The 17,999-nt window shown below is 44.7% G+C and overlaps 1 protein-coding gene across 3 annotated transcripts in view; it reads right to left on the bottom strand.

The window, feature by feature from the left end:
* HAP1 (huntingtin associated protein 1) overlaps nucleotides 1-14,501 on the bottom strand; it is a 30,190-nt gene extending 15,689 nt beyond the window's left edge. The window contains exons 1-4 of one of the 3 annotated variants that reach the window (XM_072646441.1): nucleotides 14,360-14,501; nucleotides 9,166-9,258; nucleotides 6,342-6,502; nucleotides 4,939-5,127 (exon numbers count right to left, since the gene is read on the bottom strand). In XM_072646441.1, coding sequence (XP_072502542.1) covers nucleotides 4,939-5,005 — 67 coding nt within the window. In that variant the 5' untranslated portion in view covers nucleotides 5,006-5,127; nucleotides 6,342-6,502; nucleotides 9,166-9,258; nucleotides 14,360-14,501. Of the gene's footprint in view, nucleotides 1-964; nucleotides 1,157-4,938; nucleotides 5,128-6,341; nucleotides 6,503-9,165; nucleotides 9,259-14,359 lie in introns of those variants that run through there. The other 2 variants (XM_072646442.1, XM_072646440.1) reach the window with 2 other exon arrangements.
* Nucleotides 14,502-17,999: the final 3,498 nt, after the last annotated feature.

Consider the following 17,999-nt stretch of genomic DNA (forward strand, 5'->3'; position numbering starts at 1 on the left):
ACTAATTGCCACGTAAGCCTCATTAATTAGGAGCCCCTTGACCTAAGCACAGCCTGTCTTCTCATCCCCCTTCCTAAAATTAGGGAGGAGTGTCCATTGGAGTAGTGAGGAAAAGAGGGTTCTGTGCCATCCCTTATGCTACTAGAGACCTCCACTGGGATCTGGCTATTCTCTCCCTCGCCCCATTTCTCAGCTTTGCTCCCCAACTACATGGAGAAAGAAAGAAGACAGTGATTCTCTGAGCCCCAACCACGACCTAGGCTCAAGGCAAAAGTCCCCTCCCCATCTATGCTATGAAGTGGGGGAGGGGTAGTGAGAAAAGCCAACCTGACCTAGATAGAAGACCCCTCTCCTCCCTCCTTCCCTCTTTAGTAATTATAAAGAAAACAGCATACAGTGAAAATGGCTAAGCAGCGGATTTTGGTTTTCTAAGTGTTCAGCTCAGAAGGACTCACAGTGAAAGCACGTTCCCCAGCCTAGACACTGCGCCTGCTTTACTCAGGATTTGGGGGTGGGGGTGGGGAGGAGAAGGAAGGGAGGGAAGGGGAAAAGCTAGAGAAGTGCATAGATCTGCTGCTGGGGGTGGGGGGGAGGTGCGGGATGGGGAGAGACAAAGAGTCCCAACAGAAGACAAAAAGGGGCAGACAGTCCGGGGAGAACTCGAATACAATTTAAAAGAACCCCAGTTAGGGATAGGGGACAGATGACTAGAGGTCACAGAAAAGAGGTAGGGAAATAAGCACGTATTAAGCGCCTACTGTGTGCCAGGCATTGTACTAAGCACTTTACAAATATGACCTCATTCGATCCACCCAACAACTCTAACCCTAAGGAACTCAAGATGCCCGACACTGCGGACCTCGAATGGGAAGGGACTGATGCCAGTCAAGGATGCGCATTCCTTGGGCATCCTTACCCCACCCCAACCCGGTCTCCCTGCTTGAGACTCCTGGGCCCCCGTTACCTTCCTCGAGCTCTCGGATGAGCAGTTCAGAGGCTCTCTCCGGGCCGGTCCCCCCGGCACAATACGCAGCCCGACTGCTCCAAATTTGTACCGTCACCGGACCCTCCATGTCCGCGGCCACGCGGGCCAAAGAAGACCGGAGTCACGTCCCCGAGAAGGACCGGGATGGGGCAGCCGAGAGAAGGGCGAAGGCTGTACTAACAGACCAGAAGCGCTTAACAGGGACCCCCTTCCTACCCAGTCGCCCCTCCCTACACTCCCCTAGCCTGGACTCTGCAGCCCGCAGCCCTGCGCACTCTATTTATAACCTGCGCCTTGTTTATAGCACCTGGTGGAGCCATACCACGTGACGGGGAGGGGATTGGGAGGAGGGAGATGCGCCAAGAGAGGCAGACCTGGCTTTAGCAGGGACGGGATCCTCCGTATGGGGGGATGCGACCGGGGGGGGGGGGGGGGGAAGCGAGATAGAAGGGGCAGGGTGAAGGGCTTGAGATTTCTGCGGGATTTAAAGCAGATGCTGCTTAGCCCCTCCCTTCGCATTGGTCTCCCTACAACTCTCTCGCCAGAGTGGTTCAGCCCATAGCAGCACAGTCTGGGTTTGCAGGTGAAGAGGACGCCTGGGTCCTTTCCTTACAAGTCTCCTCTCCACATGCACACCCACACCCACACACACACACCCACGTACACACACACACACACACACACACACACACGAAGGTGCGACCCATCATCAGATCACAGATTAAGAGCTGGAAAGAACCTCAGAAGCCATATAGTTCAGAGGTGGGGAACCTTTAGCCTAGAGGTCACATGAGGCCTTCTAGGTCCTTGGGTGCAACCTTTTGACCGAGTCCAAGTTTTGCAGAACAAACCCTTTTATTAAGGGGATTCGTTCTGTGAAGTTTCGGTCCTAGTCCCAATGCCCTTATTTTACAGATCAGGAAACCAAGATCCCCAAGGATGCTGTGACCTATCCAAAGAAAAATCAGAGGCATGACTTGAACCCATCTCAGAGTTAGCACTCTCTCCGTTGTACTGTGCTGCCTTCTATATGCCTTGCCTTTCCTTAGGTCCCCCCTAAACCGACCTGAAATACAGGGCCAGGTTTGGGGACACGTATAGTGGAAAAGAGTACTGGCATCAGAATGAGAAGACCTGGTGGCTTTGAAACACAACATTACAGCTAGGTGAATAGAACTGGGTCTGGATTAAGAAATGTGGCCTTGGACACTAGCTGTATGACCTTGGGCAAGTCACTTAACCTCTGACTTGCTTCATTTTTCTCATCTGAAAAATGCGTATAGCCATAATACCTACCTCCCAGGGTTGTTTTTGGATTAAATCAGATAAATTGTAAAGTACTTAGCATGGTAACCAATATGTGTGTTAGTTATTTTTAATCATTTTTATGATTATTACTCCAACCTCTCTAGGTCTCACTTTCCTTCTCTGTAAAATGAGGGAACTCCTTTCAGCGATGATCACACAACTGAGCTGGGGAGGAGAAACAAGGATCTAAGGACATTTTGGTGTTAAGTGGTCGAAGATATACAGCTAACATTGCTTCTTTTTGTAAGACCAACTGGGTTCAAAGGAGAATGGAGGTAAGGAAGCAGGGGTGTAAGGAAGAGGAGCAGGAGGTATCAATGGAGTGTGGCCTTGGAGAACTCAACTTCTACTAAAAACAAAACACACACACACACACACACACACACACACACACACACACACACACAAACCCTAGGCTCATATACCTACAAACTCCTATATCATCAAGGGAACTGGGGAACGTCCTGCCTGAATCTTTTCCCCTTTAAGACTGCCCTTGCTGTTTATTGTATGTAAACTGATCCAGCCTATATTAAAATACTGGGGGGGACAGTGTTGACAATGTTTTTCCTTAGTCCCAGATCCTGCCAGACTCAGGAGGGCACTGGGGCCAAGGACAAGCAGGCCTCTCTCTAGCTCTAATTCTCCCAAATGGGATTTGTGGCTGCACTTGACTTCTTGCAATCAGCTTAAGGGATGGAAAACTTTTCAGCTGACATGGAGTAACTGGAACGGCTGAACAGCATACCCAAGACATCCCTAAGGAGTCCCTGTGCTCCACCCCAAAAGGCTGTGAGGCCCGTATCTAGGGCTCAGAATCAGGGTAAGGGGATCTGAAGCGTCAGTGGCTTGAGCATTTGGCCAACAGTCAGTCAGTAAAGTACCAGGGAAACAAGGAAAGGCAAAAACAGTCTGCCCCTGAGAACTTCACATTCTTAGGAGGAAGATACATAAACAACTGGGTAGTGATAAGATACATGCAGAGCAGATAGAAGTTCTCAAGGAACTAGGAAAGGGCTTTGGAGTGGTGGAATTTGATCAGAGTCTTACAGGAAGCTAAAGAAACTCATATATGTTTAAGAATTCCTTACCTGGCTGCCCTGCTTTGGGACTTCTCTGACTGACTTCTCTACCTTCCCCCACCCACTCACCCACCACGATCACCAACATCACAACCACCACTGCCACCACTGCCACCACTGCCATCACTGCTACTACCACTACCACCACCAGCACCAACACCAGTACATACACACACACACACACACACACACACACACACATACACACTTTCTTTTGTGTATTATCTTTCCCCCATTAGATGGTTAGCTCCTTGAGAATTATGGTCTTTCTTTCTTTTTTGTTTTTGTATTCCTAGACCTTAGTACAGTGCCTGACACATAGTGGGTGCTTAATTTATATTGATTGATTGACTGATTGAAAGGCAATCTGGAAAATGAATAGGCATAGGTGAAGGGATAGAGAAGGGGTGAGGACTGCACTGACAGAGAGATGCACTGAGCTGGGACCCTCAGCTCCCAGGAAGCCCACCCTGCAGTCCCCAGCCCTGTGCACTCCATTTATAGCCTGTATTTTGTTTATAATGCATTCCTGGCTTGGAGGATCACTACTACAAAGCTGCAGAGGTTTGAGATGGATTGATACCTACAGCTGGGCTGATGTTGCTTCAACGTATAGTGTGTGGAAAGGAACAACAGAAAGAAGTCAGGTTATGAAGATTTTAAATACCAGATAAAGGAATTTCTGTTTGATCCTGAAGGAAATGTGTCAGCCATTGGAGCTCAGGAGCAGGAGGACCTGACGTAGTCCAACTTACAAATCTAGAACACTGGCAATAAAGAGGTGGGGATGTCCAGTTGCATCCATAAGTAAAGAAGAGTTTGCTCTGGAGATAAACAGAGTTTAGGGTACAGCAGCTTCCCTTTTTCATACCTTCCAAGAATTCTGAAGGTTCTGGAGGTGTTCTCTGGGCTCCCTGAATAGACTGGGGGGTCCTGGCTTAATGTACATGGCAGAAGTCCTGGTGGCCCCAAGTGGGAAGAGCTGGGGATCAGACAGTCCCCAGGCTATTACTAAGAGCCTTAAGTTTCTTCTCAGGACTTGAGAGGGGGAGGAGGAAAATAAAGGAGATCCAGTTATGCCTGCTCCCCTGACCTGGAAGGAAGCCTTAGCAAAGGAGATTAACTAGCCTCTCCTTCTGTTCAGTCTGACCATTACACCAGACCCTCTCCCTCTTCCATTAATGTCGGTCTCAACTCCATGCCCATCTCTAACTCTCCGCTCTCTCTTCCCCAGAATCCAGCCTGGTTCTCTCCCCAAGAAACTCATAAAATCATACATAAAACCAAGATTTGTAAAGCAGACTTGCAAATAGCTTCCCAGGCTCTATCAATCCAGAACCAAGTCCCACCCACTCAAAGCGAACAAATAGAGATTCTCACCATAATATAGTCCTGTAGAATGGAAAATCCTTGAAGGAAGTTTCATTTTTATTTTTCACATCCCCAGCATCTAATACAGTGCCTGGCACATAATAGGTGCTTAATAAATGCCTATCAATTGATCGATTATTAATTTGAGCCAAAACAAGTACCTAGATTCAAGTCTGGCCAACAGGTACTTACAGAAATATTGCAGGGTTTCCTGGATCTGGGTGGATGTCAGGTGTTGGCAGACATCAGGGGGTATCATTGGAGTCTGAATCCAATCATGATGTTCATAGCCGAAGACAGAGTCAGCTCGAAGCTTGTAATGAGGCAGCTGCTCCCCAAGGAGGGTGATGATCTCCACCTCAGGCACATCATTACAGAGTTCTGCCAGGCATGGAGAAGGGACTCAGGAAGGTGAGGTGCAGGTTGGCAGAGAGGGGTGCTTACAGAACCCCAGATTTTTAACCCACTGGATTGCTACTTACTCTCTTCCCTCATCCTGATTCCTTGGTGTCATTTAGACCTCCCCCACCTCCCTCTAGTTATTACTAATTACAAACAAGTTCTTTTCAAATTTTCAAAGTACTTTTTACATCTTTTATTTCATTTAATCTTCACAACAAACCCTAGGAGGTAGGTAATATATTTGCAGATATGATCCTTATTTTGCAGATGAGGAAACTGAGGCACAGAGACAATTAAATGACTTGCATAAGGCAACACAATGAGTTGATGATAGCGGCAGAACTAGAATATATCCTGACTCCTAGTCTGATCTAGAGTCAAGATACAAAAATTCAAGTTTTCATCTGACAATATCCATTGCCTTTGATACTGTTGACCACCTCCTGGACACTGCCCCCTTGGCTTCTACAATCCTATTCCCTCCTGGTTCTCCTTCTACCTATCTAGAGTTTCCTTCTCACTTCCTTTCTCAGATTCCCACCCTAAAGCATAAATATCCCATAGGGTTCTGTCCTCAGTCCTCTCTATATACTTTCTCATCTGTTCCCATTCAATTATCGCCTCTCTGTAGATGACTCCCAGATCCCAGATCTGTGTCTCCAGCCCTCGTCTGTCTCCTGAACCCTATTCCCTCCCCATCCAAGATATCCAACTGGATGTCTCATCAGCATTTCAAACTCAAAATATCCAAAATCGAACTCACCATCTCTGCCTGTCTCTACCCCTGTCTGCCTCTCCTCTATGTTTATTAAAGGTACTTGATAAATATTTCTTCACCTCTCTGTGCCTTGGTTTATTCATCTGTAAAATTGTGATAATATCTGCACTGCCTTTCTCATAGCGTTGTTCTGAGAAAAGCACTTTGAAATCTTAAAATGTTACAGAAATGTAATTATTATTTAATAGTTATTATTATAGACATTTATTATTATTATTCTACAGTATACCTGAGAAAGGCAGTTTTCCACATACTACATCTCACTAGGGTCCCCAAAAGATATCCCCCAAGGACCATCACTGTCCTCCCTGTACCTCTGTCATGGCACCTCATAATGGGGAAATACACTCCAGAATCCACCTTTGAAATCTGTCCAATAAACCACCCCCAACACATCCATATATCCCCCAATCACCAGTAAGAGTGGTGGCATCACGGAAGGCAACTGCCTCAGGCACATCCAGGTGTTCTTTTGGGGGGCCCTGGTCATCCAGTTTGGTCAGAATCAGAGGGAAAGGCCTGCATCCATGGGTAGAGGGCAATGGCACCTAGAGACAGGTAAGGAGTGCAGGGCGGCTACCAGGGTAAAAGTGAGAGAAGAAGGATGATTGGCATCAGAGTAGGTATAGGGTCCCTTCCCATTGTCCCTGTCTTTGTTCTACAGTAGGGTTCTAGCCTCTGTACTGTCATGCTATGGCAAGGTTCTCTACTTAGTTTCCTTCCTGTGGGATGGGAGATTTGGAAAAGGGAAGTTTGCTTTCCCACTGTCCCTACAGGAGAAGAAACAGCCCTGTTCTCATTTGTTTCCCTGCTGCCAAGTAGGAAATCTGAGGGAAAAGAAGGAATAATTTGTTATAAAAACAAAGCAGATCGATATCATTGGGTCTGTTGAAAAACAGGCATGATATTACATCTGTGGCAGAGCTGTGAATTGCTACAGTCTTGTGGGGAAGACAGTCTGGCAATATATCTCATGTCTGGACAATTGAAATAACCTGCTAGTCCCTACCCCAGGTCTGCCTAGCTGTTGTTGTCTTGCCAGGCGGTTGGGGTTAAGTGACTTGCCTAGAGTCACCCAGCTAGTAAGTATCAAGTGTCTGAGGTCACGTTTGAATTCAGGACCTCCATACTCCAGAGTCAGTGCTCTATCCACTTCATTACCTAGCTATCCCTTCTTTTCAATTTTAAAGTGTAGATTTGACCATATCACTTCCCTCTTCTCAATAAATGGCTCAGTTACTTTCAGGATCAAATATAGAAGGTTCTGTCTGGCTTTTAAAACCTTTCATAACTGGTCCCCTCTTGTCTTTCCAGTTTTCTTACACTTTACACCCACACATATACTCCACATACGCACGCATGCATACACACACACACACACAATCTCTCTGTTTCTGTCTCTCTCTCTATTTGTCTTTCTGTCTCTCTCTGTTTCTCTGTCTCTCTTTCTCTCTGTGTGTCTCTCTGTCTGTCTCTCTCTTTGTCTCTGTCTCTTTCTCACTCTCCCTCAGTCCCTCCTGTGCCAGGTCAATGCAGTCCCGTGACACTAGCCTCTAGCTATTCCTCAAAGAAGACATTCCCCCATAGGACAAAAGAGAAGACGGAGACAAGGGCAAAGAGGGATGATAGAAGAGAGAGCAGATTGGTCATAGGGGCAATTAGAATGCTTGGGTTTGGGGGGGGAGGGGATAAAAGGGGAGAAAATTTGTAACCCAAAATTTTGTGAAAATGAATGTTAAAAGTTAAATAAAAAAATAAAAATAAAAATAAAATCAAAAAAAAAAGAAGACATTCCTCCTCCCATCTCCCTCCTGGCATTTTCTCTGGTTAGCCCTGTGCCTGGAATTCTCTCCCTCCTGGCTTCCCTGGTTTCAATCAAGCCTCAGTAAAAATCTCAGTTACTACAAGAAGCCTTTCTCAATAGCTTTTAATGCTAGCACCTTTCCACAGCTGATTATCTCTAATTTGTCTTTGTCTATATCTTGTTTGTACGTAGTTATGTTGTCTCCCATTAGACTGAAGGGCAGGAACTGTCTTCTTTTTTTTAAAAAAACTTTTCTTTAGATCCCCAGCATTTAGCACAATGCTTACATACATAATAGGTGCTTAATAAATTGGCTGGCTGAATTAGAAAACCATAATATTATAGAATGAGCATTCAGTCTGAGGTAAGAATTTGAATCTTAGCTCTGCCAAGTTAGCTCTAAGTTTAGGATCCTATGGCCCAGAGATCTCATTACTAAAACCATAGCATAATAATGTTATTTTAAAAAGAAAAAAAGGTGAATAGGACATTGGACTTGGAGACTGGTAGACCTGTGTTCACATCCCACCTTGGACACTTACTTCTTGGGTGACCCTGAGCAGATCACTTAATCTCTCTCCTCATCTGTTAAAACAAGAGGTTTGGACTCCATGACCTGCCTCTGAGCTCCCTTCCTGCTCCAAATCTATATTATAATAACAATTTATATAATATTTTATAATCTACATAATAATCCTATAATCTATCATCTTATGAACTGCTCCTATAAAAATATTCTTAGCAACTTTATTTGTAACAGGAAAAAAAAGAATTACAGAATCATAGATTTCTATCTGGAAGAGACTTAAGAGATAATATGGTATAGCCTTCTCTTTTGACAGATAAGGACATTGAGGCTTAGAAAGGTCCAGTGACTTGAGCCAGGTCACAAAGCTAATAACAGGTACTAGGCAGCTGGACAGTGCAGGGGAGCACAATGCCTGTAGTCACGAAAACCTGAGCTCCAATCCTGCCTCAAATACATACTAGCTGGGTGACTGGACAAATCACTTAAAGGCTCTTAATCTTACTTTCCTTATCTATAAAACTGAATAATAGCACCTACCTCTTGGCAGGACTGTTGTATAGATAATATGAAATAATATTTGTACAGGGCTTTATAAAACCTTCAAGGGCTATATAAATGCTAGCTATCATCTATGTCCATTAATTAACGAAGCTAATGTATGTAAAGTGTTTTACCAACCTTCAAACAATATATAAAAATCAACAATTTGAGCAAACCGAGGTAGGAAGGTGGGAAAGGAAATAAAATTTTTAGTAAGCATCTACTACTGCATGTCAGACACTGTGCTAAACACTTTACAAAAATATCACCTCTTTGAATCTTAAAACAGCTCTGGGAGGTAGGAACTATTATTATACCCATTTTACAGTTGAGGAAACTGAGGCTGAAAACGTGTAAATAAGTTACCCAAGATCGTTTAGCTAGGAAGTGTACAAGGGCAGATTTGAGGCCAGATCTTCTTGACTCCAGAGTTCAATCTATTGTGTCACTGACCAGTGTCTGTAAATCAATGCAATGGATATTATTAAACTCCTGAGAATGAGAAGCATGAAAAATACAAAGAAATAGAGATCTACCTTATCAAGTAAAGAAAAGCAAAGAAAATAAGGATTTAGATGGGGATAAGGATTGACACACTAACTAAGAATAGGGGAAACCAAATTTTATAAACACCTAATAGTCAGGAAAACAAAGCAAGCTTAGCTCCGAAGAAGAAACAAGCAAACGTGCCTTTGACCACTTGCAGAGATAGGCTATGGGTAGGGAACACCACATTTGCTGCTGTCACAGACTTGGTCTTGATAGGTTGCTTTTTTCTTTTTCTATATTACAATATATTTCAATGGGGTAGAGAAAGAGGGAAGAATATATTCAAATGAAGTTGAGATAAAGGCAAAAAGTGTTGATAACAAAGCTGCATTTAAAAAAAGGAAAGAGATCAGAGGTGGATATAGAGAAAATGCATTTCTGTAGTTGTGACTTTGCCAATGTTTATGTGAGTATTGTTTTTGTAACGTAAATAGTTTGAAGTTTAAGGCTTTCTTTGAGTTTAATTTTGGGGGAGTTCTTGCTCGTCTTACCTACTTGTTTCCCATGAAATAATGTATAAATATTAGCTGTTTGGGAACGCTGCCCTCTTCCTTCTCCTTTTACTCTCTTCCCCATCCTCCCCGCCATGAAATAATTATTTACAAGAGAAAATAAACAAAATGAGGAATAAAATTCCAAAATAAAGAAGAATTTGAGGAAGGTTTCTAGCACATTGAACAGGTCTCCTGTGGCGAACATACAGGAGGTCATGAATAAGATTCATACAGGATGGACGGACATGGATGGGCTAAGAGCTCTGTCCATTAGAGGGAGTACCCACGTTGATGGTATCAAAGTGCCATTGGAGAAGAGAGTACGTGAGTATATTTTATCTTTGGTATTTGTTGAGATATTAAGTTGATAATAAAAATATTTTTAAAGCACGGGGGAAGTTGGGAGATAGAGGATGCCAGATCTTGGGGGCAAGGAGTAGGGGGCTGGGGAGGATGGGAGAAGTATCCAAGGATTTTCAAAACTTCTGTCAGTCTCTTCTGTTGGGCTAGGACACTCCACTCACCTCTCTGTGCCCACCAGAGGGCAGTGCCAGCTCATGCCCAATAGTGAATTCCAGGAGTGCTCTGAATATTCTCCTGTCCTGCCTTAGAGAAACAGAAGTCCCTCTGGGAGGTCTTTCAGTCAGGGAGCTCCCTATATCTCTCCTCTCTGTTCTATATTTAGGACTATTCTTCTGACTTATGAAAGGAGGAAGACTCCATTCCATGCCTGCCTACATGTCCCCATCTTTCCATGCGTTTTATGTTTCTGCCCATATTCCCTCCTGGGGGGAAGTGGATAGGAAAAATCCCAGGAGAGGACCAGGAGAGAGAGTACCCTCTCCCAGGAAGCATTCTACATGTCCCTGGGCTTCAGGCCAGGCCATAAAGATTCTGCTGGTACAGCCTGACACACCCAAAGTCAGCAGGGCTCATAAACACTGCCTACTGTCAAGGCTGATTGATTTGACCCTTGCCAGAAGCAGCTGGGCACACCCCCATCACAATGCAAAGCCATAGAACACTGTAAAGTGTCCAGGTTACAGGTCACTGCTGCAAACCCCTCCCCATCTCAAAAAAAGGAAAACAGAAGCAGTTTTCCCTTAGGAAAAGTCTCATTGCTCTCTGAGGCTTGGAACTAGACAGTGCCAAGACCAGGAACCCTGATCCTATAAGAGAATTTGAAGTTGGAAGGCTCTCCTCTCCCCATCCTTTGATCCCCATGCCTCCCTGGGTTTCGCTTGTTGGGGAACACTCCTCTACCCCCAACTTAGGAACCCCCCCCAACTCCCCTCCACACTCTTACCAGCCAGAGATGCTGCTGCTGATCGGCCCCCTAACTCTTCTGCAAGATTCCCCAAGACACCCCTCCCTCTGTCCCACCCTCAGGCAGCTCTCAATACAGGATGGCAGTAGCTTTCAGATGTCTTCTGCTGGGTTCTTCCTCCTCCTCATCCCTGTCTCTTAAGGCTCTCTCCCTGCCCCCAACTCCTGGCACAATGGGCTCAGATCTAAAGGGGGTCAGCTACAGGCAGGGACATCATAATCAAGCACCACAACCCTTGACTCTGCTTTTGCCCTTGCCTGGGGCACCTAGGTCTAGTCAAACTACAAGCTTCTTCCTGCTGCTCAGGTAGCCAGGCCAGGCTCCTTCCTGCCACTCATTCCCAGCTGTGTCTGGGGATAGGAGAAGGAGGAGAGGACTGTGTGAGTCAGCATTCTTCATGTGGATAGGATAGAGGGGAGGGTGTTTTGGCCACACTTCTTCAGAGAGATTAACTCCTTGGGTTTCTCTGGATCTGGGTGTAAGGAAGCTGAGGGGTGAGGGGACAAAGAGGGTTCCCAGAGGGAAGAAATGAGAAAAAAAGTATGGTAAAAGGAGAGGGATAAAAGTCATCCAAAAGGGAATCCCTACAGGGTAACAAGAAATAGATTCACAGAATCTTGATGTTATAATTGAAAAGGGGCATTGGACATATAGAACCTATATCAAATTGCTTACCATTTTAGGAAGAGGGAAGGGGAAGGAGGCAGAAAAATTTGGAACTCAAAATTTTGTTAAAATGAATGCTAAAAATTATCTTTATATAAAATTGGAAAAGATACTATTTTTTTTAAAAGAAAGAAAAGGAGCCTCTTAGAGATCATCTAATTCAACCTCCCTTGATTTACAGATGAAGAAACTGAGTCCACTAAGAAATCAATGGTATGATGGATGTCACACAGGAAGTTAGCGGCACAGATATATAGCAATGTAGCAAAGGATTTTAGAGGGAGGAAATCTGATACACAATCTGCTAACTTTACTCTCCCCTCCCCCTCTCCCCCTACTCTCTGAAAAGTCCAAGAGGAGCAGGGGAGAATTGGGAGTATATTTAGCTATAGAACAGACCGCCACAGGACCATGGGACCTAGGACCTAGCAGGAGGGATTGAGGGTAGGAACTATGGAGTTCCTATGCTATGGAGTAGGAACACAAATAGAATATATATATAAAACATGGAATAGTCCAATGCCATCATTTTTACAGATGACTAGGCACCTGGAGAGTAATTAACTATTTAGATTCTCTGGTTTGAGTAATAATACTGGAGAGGAGAGGAAGCCAGGTAATTCAGAAGGAAGTAGGAGAATAAGGGATAGAACCATTGAATAGGAATGTCAGAGATGGCAAGGACTTAGGAGGCCATTTGCTCCATGTTCATATTTTACAAAGGAAGAAAATGAAACCAAAAAAAGCAGACCCAGAAGAGTCAAGTGCTTTGCCAAAGGTCACACAGCTAGTTCCCGGCCATCTCCAATCATCCTGATCTATATCTTGTCACTGGACCCGGATGGCCCGGGGAGGCAGGAGGAGGGAAGGAGGCTGGTGATTTTGTACAGCCCTGCCTCACTGAAATCCAGTTCACTTGCAAGTCATGGCATCCCCTTCCAGAGGTCATGGTCCTCTTCGAGAACCAAGGACAAATGACAAAAACGCAGCTAGTGAGTGGTGGAGGCAGAATTCTCACCCAAGCCACCTGACTCCAAAAGCAGCATTAACAATAATAATAATAGCTAGCATTTCCATAGGATGCACAATGCTTTTTGCACAATGCTTTATATATGCTATCTCATTTGATCCTCACAACAAGTCTGGGAGGTAGGTGCTATTACTTCACGATCCCCAGCTTACAATTGAGGAAACTGAGGCTAAGACGTGAAGTGACTTGCTGACCAGGCTCACACATAGATTATAAGTGTCTGAGACAAGATTTGAACTTCATCCTACCTGACTCCAAATCTGGCAGCCTACCCCCTGCAGCACCTATTTGCCTCTATTTCCACGAGTAGAACTCTTCATTCTCAGTGATGGATGACCCCACCCCCACTCCTAACCCCTGTTAGGATGCATTGGTCAAGGACCCTTGTCTGGAATAAGGCAAACAGGACAAATTCCTCCTATATCATGCTAGACTTTTACTGCTCCCGCTTCCTGCCCTCATTCCCTCCTTCTGTCTGCCCTCCTCAACTTCCTCAGACAAAGGATGTTCAGGAAACCTCAAGCAGGAAGGGAGGGAGGGAGGGAAAGAGGGAGGGAGAAGAGCCCAGACAGGCTGAGACGAGCAGCAGAACCCTTTGCCTGGGGGATACTGTTCTTCTACCTGAGATCAGCAGAAAACTAAAATGCCAGGGTTGTGGGCGCAGAGGCCACAGGGTGGGGTGGGGTGGAGAAGAGTGTGGGAAAAGAAGGGGTAAGAGGAGAGCCTAGGGCAGTCCCCCCATTAGGCCGACCTCAGAGAGGCAGGAGAGAAGAGGGAGGCCAGAGAGGCCAACTGTGCCCAGGGCAAGGAGGCAGGTAAGTACTGATATCCTCATTTTTCAAATGGGGAAACTGAGGCTGAGAAGTTAAGTGATTGCCTGAAATTACACAGCCGTTAAATGGCAGAGACAGGATTAGAACCCAAGACCACTGCCCAGTCCAACTCTCTTAAACCGAACTACCCTGAAAACAGTTCTCTAGGACACCTGGGGCTGGAGAGCTATCACCAGTCACTCCTTCCAGGTGACTTAGGAAAAGCACTTCGGGACTAGGACAAGAGACAGAGACATACCTATTTGACCTCCCTGAGATTTTTTGACTTCCCAAAGGGAAATGAGTCCCAGCTCAGCCCACTCATCCTCTACCCCTAAACCAAACAGCAGAGCTACCTCCCCCACCCCAAACACAAGCCAGGGGAAATCATCCTAAAAAATTTGCCGTAATTTCAAGACTCCTTACACCCAAGAGGGGCTGGAAAGAGAGATCTCCCTGGAACCCCAAAGAGAAAAGCAACCCTGACCTTCCCCAGGACCCCTTTCTCCTACTCCTCCAATCCCTTCTTTCCTTGGGTCAGAGTCCCAGCTACCCTTTCAGGAAACCCAGACACCTGCCCAGCTAACTAAGGAGCAACCAACAACAACTTCAACTCCTTCAGCCCCCCGAGACTGCCCTGAGGATTGAGAGGGAAAGTGGAAAGGTCATTCCAGACACTCACTCGCTCTGGCTCCAGTCTTGCTTCCAGATCCTGTTCTAGCCTGCTGATCCCCACTATAACCCTCCCTGAAGCCTCGCCCAGCTCAGTCCAGCCTTCCTCTTTCCACCTCTCCCCTCCCTTTCACTCCCTTTCTACAATGATTAACCAGACCTAGGCAAAGAAGCTACGTGATGACAGCTGGTGAAGATACTCCAATATCCTGCCTCAAGCAAACAGGGCCCAGACTCCCCTCCCCCATATGTCTTAGAAGGGTCACTGATCTCCCAAATGAAGCCAAAATTAGTAGGGACCTCTGCAACACCCACTAGTTCTAGGTTTTTCTGAAAGCGTCTAGCTCATCATTTCTTATAGCACAATAATATTCCATCACAACCTTCTGCCACAAATTGTTCATGTGCCACTCCCCAATTGATGGGAATCCCCTCAATTTCCAATTCTTTGCCACCAGAAAAGAGCTACTATAAGTATTTTTGTACAAATAGGTCTTTTTCCTCTTTGCTTTTTATCCCTTTTGGGATGCAGACCTAGTAGGGGTATTGCTAGGTCAAAGTGTATGCGTGGTTTTGTAAATCTTTTGGTATAATTCCAAATTTTTCTACATAATGATTGAATCAGTTCACAACTTATGGACTTCCTCTAAAAATAATGTTTTTAAATGGAAAAAGACAATTATAAAGGGTTACAAAGGAAACCAATAATACTACAATCATCCTGACTTTTGTTTAAGTTCATGGACCCCAGGAGGGGTAAGAACCTCACATATAGCAGAAAGAGTGCAGAATTTGGGGTCAGAGGACCTCAGCTCAAATCAAGTTCTACTGCTTATTACCTGTGTGACCTTGGGGTCTCAATTTCCTTAACTGTATCAAGCAATGGTGAGAACCTGAGGCAGTAGAAGAGAGACACAGAAGTTGGAGAACATCCTCTCTTGCTTCTCCTCGCAACCTGCAAAGATGAAAAGTTGGGCTCTTCTCCAAAGGCTGACTTTCCCTTGGACTCACTCAATGTATCACAGCTTCCTGACTAACTCCAGGGCTTAGCTACTTAAAATCCTTCAGAGGCCAACTAGACTTCTAGACAATGGAGGTAAGCCTTCCAATTTGGTCAAAGTGTTTGTACTTCAGAAAGGAATAATAGGGACACCTCATCTTATGATTAGATCCTTTGAGTATATCAACTAAAGGGAAGGGGTCCTTCCTTTATATAAGTCATGGACAGGGAGGGCCAATGAAGGCCCAATCCTTCTTCAATTTGTCCTTCCTGGTGAGATACATGGAACATATGTAACATTCCTTGCCTAGTTCCAATCCAATACATGGAGGCTTGGTGCGACTTCTTCTGGCCATGAGTAACTAAAGGGTTGATGCTATATAATTATTAGGACTCTTTGGATTGACCTTTTTTGAGGCACAATGAGAAATACAAAAACTGAAATGAGCTGCTAGGTAGGAGATAAGGCATACCCACTAGCCACCCATTTGTCCATGAATACATGGACACTGTTTACTTTTGTGATTCTCTTTCCCAATCTTGGATGAAGAAGAATTCCAAGAGAGGAGTGGCCGGGTAATTAAGACCATCCAAAGCCATACCAGGTATAATCAGCAATCTAAATTATGAGCAGTAGCAGCTGAGTCCAGTGAGTCAGGGGAGCAGTCAAGAGACCAGCCTGACCCAACCCAGCAATGAATTGATCCACAAGCCAAGACACTAAGCCCTGAAAAGAGTCTTCTCTGCTGAGCAAGGGAATGACTTTTCCATTGCCCCAAAGCACATTGATGAGAACATCACAAAAGGAAAAAAAGGACTCCCAGAGCCAGGCATCATGAAGTAAACCTTGTCTTGCCCCAACATGCTCCCTATATGTGTGTGCCTTTATGCTTTAAATTTAAACTTTATGTGTGTGGAGGGGGGAGTGCACCCTCAGTTTGAGGAATACTTCACAATTTTTGTCTTTGCTATATCTTTTCAGTAAATATCTCTTTTGGAGGAACTAATTTGTATCCATTGTTTGATTGATATTGGGTAGCACATCGGGTGGGGGACCCATGAGTGACAGTACCAGAAATCCCCAAATCCCTAGAGTTACCCCTTAAAACCCTGAAAGGAAAAGCAGTATTCTCCTTTCTGGAAGTCTAAATGGCTATTCCAGTGTTCATTGTAAGAGTGCTATGGATATAGCATAGCACACAAAGATAATCTTTAAGGTGTCTCCCAGCTCTAAATATAATATGACCTATGAACTAGAGAACATTCTGCCATTTTTTGTAATAGCTTTAGCACCTGACTCATAATTGTCTTTATCCCTTTTCGATGCTAACATATGTGTTGATGACCAATAAAGGAAAATGTTTTTGTGTGGTAATGACAAGGGACAAATCAGGTGACAAAGAAGTTCAGAGTTCATAACAGATAAGTATTATGATATATTATGATAAGTACAGTAGACCTTGGGGAATGAATTTCAAAAAATTCAGAGGAAAAATAGGAATCCATTGGCTGAAACTTTCAAAGTTAAATTTGTTGATGAGGGATCGAAGGCTCTGAAGGAGAAATAATAATAGCTAACATTTATATTGCACCTTAAGGTATACAAAGTGCTTTAGAAACATTATCTCATTTGATCTTCACAACAACCCTGAGGTTGTTGTTATTATTTAGGTAGATGCTAATTTTTCAAATGAGGAAACTGAGGTGCAGCACAAAAGGTTACATGAGTTGTCTTTTTGTTGTTCTGTTTTCAGTTATGTCTGACCCTTTGTGACCCCATTTGGGGTTTTCTTGGCAAAGATAATGGAGTGATTTGCCATTTTCCTCTCCAATTCATTTTACAGATGAGGAAACTGAGGCCAAAAGGGTCAAGTGATTTACCCAGGATCTCATAGTTAGTGTCTAAGTGAGATTTGAACTCAGGTCTTCCTGACTCCAGAGGTACTCCATCCACTGCACCACCTAGCTGCCCCTACATGGTTTGTCTGGTATCTGTGTAAGGCAGGATTCTTCTTAACTCTGAGCACAGTGCTTTTACCTGCTAAGCTACCTAGCTTCCAGGAAAATGTATCTAAAGAGATAACATATGGTTGCACAAAATACTCATCAATGAATCCAGATTTTAAGAATAAGAACACTTGTTACTGTTGCTCCATTGCTCCGAGTCGTGTCCAACTCTCCATGACCTCATCTGAGGTTTTCTTGGCAGGGATACTGGAGCAGTTCACCATTTCCTTCTCCAGCTCACTTTACAGTGAGGAACTGAGGCGAACAGGGTTAAGTGACTTGCCCAGGGTCAAGAGCTAATAAATACTCTATCCACTGTGCCACCTAGAGGCCCCAAATAAGTATACAGAGTATGGAAAAATAGTCAAATAGCTACAGTTGCATACAGGTACAGTCCTGTCAGAATTGAATCAGAACTAGTTGAGTTTGTACGTGACTGAGAGAAGCTATGTTGGAGAAAAGAGAAGAAAGGAGGGGAGGAGAGATGAGAGGAGTGGAGGGGAGGAGAGGAAAAAAGGGAGGAAAGGAGAGAAGAATGGAGAAGAGGAGAGGGGAAAGGAGGGGAGGAGAATGGAGGGGAGGGGAGAGGAGAGGAAGAGAGGAGAGAGGGAGAGGGAAGGGAGAGGAAGAGAAAGAAAAGAAA

Source organism: Notamacropus eugenii, chromosome 2 (genome assembly GCF_028372415.1).
Source record: "Notamacropus eugenii isolate mMacEug1 chromosome 2, mMacEug1.pri_v2, whole genome shotgun sequence".
Taxonomy (NCBI): domain Eukaryota; kingdom Metazoa; phylum Chordata; class Mammalia; order Diprotodontia; family Macropodidae; genus Notamacropus; species Notamacropus eugenii.